At 57.7% G+C, this 7,979-nt stretch overlaps 1 protein-coding gene across 1 annotated transcript; it reads right to left on the bottom strand.

The window, feature by feature from the left end:
• Positions 1 to 108: 108 nt before the first annotated feature.
• SERPINA10 (serpin family A member 10) lies at positions 109 to 7,979 on the bottom strand. Its single transcript, XM_023746852.1, has 5 exons — positions 7,856 to 7,979; positions 4,814 to 5,536; positions 3,493 to 3,766; positions 2,036 to 2,186; positions 109 to 345 (listed from the first exon to the last, which is right to left on the bottom strand). The coding sequence occupies exons 1-5, from the start codon at positions 7,977 to 7,979 to the stop codon at positions 154 to 156; spliced, it is 1,464 nt and encodes a 487-aa protein (XP_023602620.1). The 3' UTR covers positions 109 to 153.

Genomic DNA, 7,979 nt, shown 5'->3' with positions numbered 1-7,979 from the left:
TGACTTGAACACTCGGATTTCTCTGAGAGTGGCTCAAACCAGCAGCAGACAGGAGCCATCCTTCCTGCCACCCAGCACCAGTGCCCGCGCGGGTGCCCGTACCTCAGGCAGGTCGGCATCCGCTGGGCACCGCGTCCTCGTGCTTGTCGTCAATCACAGGAGGGTTGGGTTTACCACCCTGCCCAGAAATAGGGGCACCCTCCAGGTTTCCTCATAGATCAGGAAATGAAACGGCCGGTTCACTTTGATGATGGGAGGCATGGAATAAGCTATAATTTCCGACAGGGTTCCTGCCGCTGCCTCGGTTCCTTTTTCATCCACCTCAATCACTGCTCTTTGTAGAACCTGGAAAAGGAAGTCATGTGGAAGACCGTGTGGGTGGCAGTGAAGAGGAGGGAACTGAGCCCCTCGACAGCTTTTGCTGTGGTCCTTCCTACAGGGCCATGCCCCTGGGAATGAGTGGGATGGGGCTCCTCTGTGCTGAGGGGAGGCGTCTGAGGTTGCCCAGGGACTTGCCTTAGAAGCTCAAATACCAGGAGACACCAGGACCCCAAATGGGAAACACTGGCCAACCCCTGCACGCGTGCGTCAGATCAGCGCGGCCTCTGTGCTGCTGATCCTTGGGCACAGCTGGTGCTCCTCGGGAAGGTGCTCACGCTGCCTGGGCCAGCTGGGTGAGGGCGTGGCTAGTCTGCGGCAGCTTCCCAGCACCTGGTGCGGCTCTGAGTCCCAGGCAAGTGCTGGGCTCCCTGAGGACTTCCTGGACTGGTTGCCTGTACTCGGGCCACCTGTCCTGGCTGGGAGGCCCTTTTGTCCAGGCACCTCATGTTAAGTGGGTGATGGACCAACCTAATTATTATAAGAGATAAAGGAAGCATCAGTGTAGTAGCTCCTGGGGGTTCCCTCATGTCCTGGAGTGGAAGTTCTTCTCCAGGAGCATACAGAGGGAGGACAGTTAGTGGTTTGCCACTTAAACTATAAAGAGCACACGGTGTCACCATGCCGTGTCTGCAGCAGAAAGCCTTGCAGGTGCTGGTCTGCGGGGCTGTCCTGTTTATTCCTCTCATCTCCCGAGACGAAGGCCTGGCTGTAGGCCTGCTCACCCTGCTGAGTCCTGCTCAGGGGGCTGCCATTTTTAATCTCTTGGAACGAGAAAATGGGAAAATAGTAGTCAAACCCCTCAGCTAAGAAGGAGCAGGGGAAGATGTAGCTGCCACTTGGAAATGTCAGAACATTTTCTCAGTCGTAATAATGAGGGCGTTACTGCTGGCGTTAGTGAGCGGCCAGGAGTGGTAGGCAGCTCCCCGCAATGTCCTAGGCGGCTCCGACCACAGTAACAGGCCTGGCTCCCCTCGAAACCAGCAGGTTCCCACTGAGACAGCAGATGAGCTGAGGGGATTCCTTGTGGAAGGTGACTAATCTTTAGAGGCAGAACAAGGGCCCAAGAGTATGAGTTAGTGGGGGTATAGGGATAAAACACCCCAAAGCCATATATATGAAAACAAAACAATTACAATTTTGGCCATTTGTGGATTGAGTTGCTTTTCAAAGTGTTGCTTCCCTGTCACTGGAAGCATTACAAAGAAGAGAGGGAGGGAGGAGGAGAAAGGGAGGGAAGAAGGAAGGAAAGAGGGCAGGAAAACTGGAGGATAATGTGTAGGGATATTATAGAGGGGGTTCCAACAGGGTGGGAAGTTGGGCAGGTAGCTTCTGGGGGTTTCTTTCATCTTGAGAGTGGTGTGACTTCATGACATTTTAAATGAACCCGTGAATGAGTTCCTTGTCAGGGGACACTTCTTGAGTGCTTGTGAGAGGAGGGGGAGAGCTCTCCATAAGAGAAATTAATGTTTTAATAAAGTAGCTCAAAATTCTTAAAACGTCCACCTCAGGTGCTATGTCAAGCCCTCGGAATTTAAATCTAAGCTTCTACTACAACTTGGAATTTTATCAACATTAAAATCATCTGCAAAAACCTGTGTTGGTTTTGGCCCGACTTCATCCTCGGGGTTGGGGTCCGCACAAGAGACGGGCTTACCTGAGACACTTTCAGGTTTCTCGCCATGGCCGACAGCTCGCCCAGGTTGGCCCAGGGTGAGAAGATTCTCGTGACTCTCATCTGCTTAAGCAGCTCATGCATCTCATACTTCTGATCCAACTTGAACTTCGGGAAGAAAACTTCTATGTGTCTGTGGTACAAGTAGATGTAACAGGGAAATGGAGACAGAGCCGTAGACTGCAGGCTACAAAGATCACTCTCTCCAAGATCATTCCATTAATGAGTCGCTCACTGGACGTAGCTCATGCCATTCTTTTGTGATGCTCTGGCTCAGGGGAAACCGCTCTGGCTTATTAGATATGTAACTTCAGCTTCACCGAATGGTTTTATCTCCCAGCCAGTGACTCACGGTCTCATTAGCAAAGGATACTGCATTTTGCATCCCTTTCCCTATGTCTTAAAAACAGCCCAAAGCAAGGAACTCCTTGCAGCAGTTCTTTGCTTGCAGCAATCCTGCAGGCCCCAGGCTGGCGCTGCAGCCACAGTCTAGATTCTGCAGCCCCGCGGCGTTCCAGAGTCTTAGGAGTCAGGATGGACAGCAGGAGGGAGTGAAGGGGATCCCCCCCCCCGCCCCCCAGGCAGACATGCTGATATTCTGTTTTATATGCACTGGAGTTCTCTGGCTCTGTTTTATATGCACTGGAGTTCTCTGGCTCAAAAATAAGAAACATGAAAACAAATAATGGACACTAGATTCGTCTTTTTAAAGAAGTCTCAATTTCTTAATTTATGAGGTGTAGCCCCAAACAGCAGTACCAGTTTCCTAGGTCACTCAGCGTTGCTGCACTCACCCCATAGCCCAGGGCAGCATCCTGATGGGGTGGTTTCAGCGACCTCCTGACGGGTCTCCTTCCCTCTCCCCCCAGTGTCTTCACTCCACATGGCCGTATGGCTCTTTCAAACACGAGTCAGACCCTGGTGCTCCTCTGCTCAGATCCCCTGGGGCTTCCCGTGTCCCTCAGGAAAAGCCCTTCTTTTCTGGGGGCCTGTGATATACGGCCCTGGGGGCCTGGGCCCTGGTTATCAGACCTCCTCTCCTCCCTGCTGCCTTGCTGTTCCTCAAACCCACCAGGCACTCTCCCACCCCAGACTGTCTCTGCCTGTAGCACTTCCTCCCCCAAACACCCACAGGTCCTGCTTCACTTCCACCACCACCTTCTCCAGGCCTTCCTGGGGGCGCCTGCACCGCGGTGTCCCCCTCGCTCCCTGCACTGGGTTGTGAGCTCCACGAGGGCTCCATTGTGCATGTGTGGCAGTGCCTGGCCGAGCGGATGAATGAGCCGGGCGCCGTGAGAGATGCCAGGACAGAGGGAAGCAGGGCAAATGCAGCCCCTGCTCCCAGGGAGCCCATCGGCCACGGAGACGGACACTGAGCCCCGGAATTGTGGCGAGTGCTCGCAGAGACCGAGCTGGTCTAGGGTAGGGGCCTGGCGTACCTGGTCCTCATGTTCCTCAGCCACGTGTCCACCAGCTCTGTGCTCAGGTAGTCCTCCAGCGCCAGGTGGTCGCTCATCTTCTCCATGAGCACCACCAGCATGCTGGCGTTCCCTCGGTAGGGCAGCTTGAGGACGTGGCAACGGAGTCTCTCGTCAAAGGTGGAGGCGAAGTTGCCCGCGCTGTACATCATGGGCACCTTAACCGTCTTGTACTTGTTCAGGTGGAAAGTGTCTGCCTTGGTGAAGACTGGGTCAAAGGGGGTCAACCACTTCCCTGGACAAGTAAGAAAAGAACTGTGTGGAAACCACCCCTTCGGGGTAGCATTCTTGCTCAGAGGGCAGTGCTGCCCAGCCCTCTCTGCCCCAACTGGGCAGGGTGGGCCCGGGAGGTGTGTTCTGACCACAGCTCAGGCAGCAAAACGAACTCCCCAGAGGCCGCCTGTCCCAGCCTCTTTCCCGGCTGGCAGAACCCGGATCCACCTGTGGCCCATTGGGGACACACAGCAGTGAGGAAGTGCACCCGTCGTGCCCTGTCCTCTGCTGGCCCTTAGTCTGCGCAGCCACGTGCGGGCAGGGGTCCTGGGACAGGAGTGAGGACCTTCCCACGCATGGCTGCTCAGGTCCTGCGAGAAGGGGACCCTTGATGACACAGCCACCCGAGCCAGAGAGGCCAGCAGCGTGCAGAGCGTGGCCCTCTACACACAGACTGTCCGGCGCAGTGCCTGGTGGCGGGAAGCACATTCCCCTGGGCTTGGCGAGGCCCTAGTGTCAGCTTCCTGCTGCAGCGGCGGCCACACAAGCCCCCTGCCCATTAGGGGGCAGGACGGACAGGGTCTGGTGTGAGTGTCAGGACCCCCTCGCTGAGTCTGGCCTCATGTGACCTTGCCCAGGCTCACCTCTCTGAGCCTCACTCTCATCTGCACAGTAGGTGGGAGGGTCCCCATTTTCTATATTAAGAGGCTGAGGACAAGAGACACTGTCACTTGCCCCAGTTCACAAAAGGAGCGAGCGAAGGAGCAAAGATGTAACCCACATCTCACAGATCACGTGCCCGGAAGAGTCAGTGTCAGAGCCTTAGAGGCGAGGAGAACTGCGTAGAGGTGCTTGGAAACTAGGGACCGCAGCACGTGGGCCACCGGCAGGGCCATGGGGAGCACGCCCAGCCTGTGCCGGGACATCACACGGCCAACGCCTGTTCCGGTTTGCCTGTGAGACCCGGCCTCACAGAAAATCACTTGGCGTTAACCCTATGCGGGGCGAGCGGGAGAGGGCGGGGCTGGCAGGGACCAGCTTGCGGGGGAGCAGAACATTCTCAAAATACCTTTGAGCAAGATGTAGTCCACGAGAATGACCTTGGTGTCGGGATTGACCTTATCGAAGAGCGTGGGGATTTTCCCCTGCGTCTCCCGGTTAATGTAATGATTCATGAGCTTTCTGGCCTGCGAGGCATTGTGGAAATTCATAGTCACACACTCGGTATCGAAATACCTCTTGGACAAATTGAGGAAGGTCCCTTTGACGTCAAAGTCTTCCTGGACGAAGGCCAGACTCCCCTGGGTGAGGCCCAGCTCCTGGTTGCGGGAGAGGTGCTGTCTGAGCCGCCGAAACAAGGCGGGCAGGTGCCCGGGCCCCGTCTGGCTTGGGGCCTGCAGGCTGAGCACGCCCTCCAGCTGGGCTCTGGTCTGCCCCGTGGCCCCCAGCATCAGGGCCGCCATGGCCAAGGACAGGCCGAGCGGGGAGAAGACCACATTGCCTTCATGCCTCATGGAGATCTTGCGTAGCAGGCTGAACCCCAAGTTGGAGGTCTGTTCAGAGAGCTGGTGCCTGCTGGCCATCAGCCAGGGCTCCTCTTCCTCCTCCTCCTCTGGGGCCTGCACTTCCTGGAAAGTCTCATTCTGGACAGCAGGGGTCTGTGGCCTCGCCTGGGCCACGCTGGGCACCAGCCACACCTGGGCCAGGAGGCAGGGGAGCAGGAGGCGCAGTACCGCCGCCATCCGGTCAGCGTGGAGGCCGAGGGAGCGCTGCTCTTCAGCAGCAGGGCTTCCTGGGAGAAGAGAGCAGGTTGGTGATCATGCCTGATGCCGTCCCTCGTCCCTGTGTTGTGGTCCATCCACCAGTGACCCACTTCCTCCCTCTGAGGGGTGGGCAGGGGCTTACCTCTGGCTCATGCAGCCGAGTCCCCTCAGGGAGACCCGGAGGAAGAAGGGTGGCTGAGGTCCACCCGAGGAGGGGATTCTGTTACAGAATCAACCCCCCTCTGGGCCCTAGCCCGCGGCAGCTCCTGGCCTCCCCTCTTTTCTGCTCATCCCACTTCTCATGAAGCAGTGGATGAGAGAGGATGTGGTCTGGACCACGGCCTGCCTGGGCGGGGTCAGAGCAGGGCGGGGTCAGGAGGTGCACAGGTCTTTATTGGTCGGCTTCACTCGTTGCCCCTGATGGCTGGGCCAACAGCAGCCCATCAAGCTGGGTCTCGGGGCCCTGGGTCTGGCGCCTGCTTGGCTGGGGATGCAGAGGGTCGGAGTAGCCATCAGGGCCAGGAAAGGGCAAGTGCTGGGTCTGCCTGACTCGGTAGTGAGAATTCTGCCCCCCGCGCCCCTCTGACAGCCCTGGTGCCCAGTTCCCAGCTCCTGCCAGCTCTCCCTTCCGCCACTGTACCTGGAGGCCCCTGACAGACGTGAGCCAGCTTGTCCTGAGTGAGGCCTGGGCCGACCTCTAACCCTCACAGAGACTGTGAAGTGCGTCCTCGCTCTCAGCCCCAGGAGCAGCCAGTCCTCTGGCCCTGGCAGTGGGTCTCCAAACCCCATGCTCCTCACCACCAGCCGGCCCAGCCCGACCACCTCTCCAGGCTCCCTGGCTCCTGAGCACCCGCACGTTTCCCGTCTGCGTAAACACCCCAGGGCTGGGCTGTGGGCCCAACATTCTCCACACTCAGCTCCTGGTGCCCAGGTCTGCGACCCAGAGGCTGGCTGGGCAGGTCACCGAGATGCCCCAGGAGGGGCTGGGAGGGCAGCCAGTCAGCCCAGTGGGCATCGGGCAGGGGAGGCTGCAGGCCTCACAGGAGTCCCAGCAGTGGAGACCCTCACTCTGAACAGGCCCCGTGTGACAGGATGGAGTTCCCCAGCCGCCTCTCCCTCACGCAGGCGCAAGCGACACTGGCCCGGGACCCAGTGCACTGCTCTTGCTTATGCTAAACGGCCCAGCAGAATGTGCCGGAAGTCACTACCTCACCCAGTGGAACACATCTGCTGTGTTTCCTAAATGTCAGGGTTTAGGGAACTCTGTGCAGTTCTAAACATCAAGGCCGAGTTCAGGAGCTCCCAGTCGCAAATGCTGGGTAAGTACCTCCTGCAGCGTCCAAACGGACCCTGGCCATGTTCGGTACGCGGGCCTGCCTCATGTTGCTGCGCTTTCAGCATTAGGGCCAGCCCCCCTCCACAGCCAAAAGAGCTTGATTGCGGAAGGCTCAGCTGGTGGTTAGCATTTTTTAGCAATAAAGTATTTTTTAATTAAGGATGTATATTGGTTTTACACATGACAGTATTGCACACTTGATAAGCTACACCAGAGCATAGACATGACTTTTGTAGACACTGGAAAACCAGACACTTCATGGGACTCGCTTTATTACGATGGTCACTTTATTGCTGTCTGGAACCGCAATAGCCACAGTGTCTCTGAGCTCTGCCGTTTACTACTCTGCCAGTGAATGCATTCACCCCGCGGTAGCGTGCTCCTGAGTCAGGCCACTTCTCCCTGACAGCGGTGAGTAAACACTCCCAGCACCCAAATACAGGTCCCCCCTTCCAGTTCCAGGTCTTCCTGCGCAGCTCCTCCGTCAGTGGGGAGCGGGCCCCAGGAGTGCCCGGCCCCCGCACGCTGCTCACTGGACAGACCCAGGTGTCTATCCCCTAAGGTCACGCTCATCTACTGAACAGGACAGAATCTGTGCGCAGGGCGCCCCTCAAGCACGCTGAGGACGCATCATCCTAGAGAACCCGAGTGGGAAGAAACACAGCTCACTCACCACTTCCCAGTCCCGAATCAGGTGGAGCAGCACCCCACCCAGCCCTGAGTTGGGGGGTTTGCTGATGGGGGTGTGGTGGGGGGGTGTGGGGGGGCAGAGAGCAGGACGCTGAGGGTGGTTTGAACAGTGAGTGCTGCGGACACAAACTCTTTGGACTTAAAGCCTCATCCCTCTCCTTCCTCAGAGGAAGCCCCTGTGTCCACAGCAACCTCTCACCCCACCGCTGCCTCTCCGGCTCACAAGTGAGGGCTCGGCGCTGCCCAGACTCCCCCCTCACCTTAGAGCCCACCCCTCGCTGGTTGGACTGCAAAGGTCTCCCTTTAATCTGCTGCCTCTTACCAGTCTGGGTGCCCCCGGGTGCCTGGGAAGGTCCTTCGTTCAGGGCGAAGGCAGAGGTTGGGGCGCGCAGCTGAGAGCTTGCAGCAAATATTTGCTGTTCCAAAGTGCGCCCCCGAGGAACCAT

Source organism: Myotis lucifugus, unplaced genomic scaffold (assembly GCF_000147115.1).
Source record: "Myotis lucifugus unplaced genomic scaffold, Myoluc2.0 scaffold_742, whole genome shotgun sequence".
NCBI lineage: Eukaryota > Metazoa > Chordata > Mammalia > Chiroptera > Vespertilionidae > Myotis > Myotis lucifugus.
Note: the sequence above shows the minus strand (reverse complement) of the source record. Positions and strands in the feature narration are given on the sequence as shown.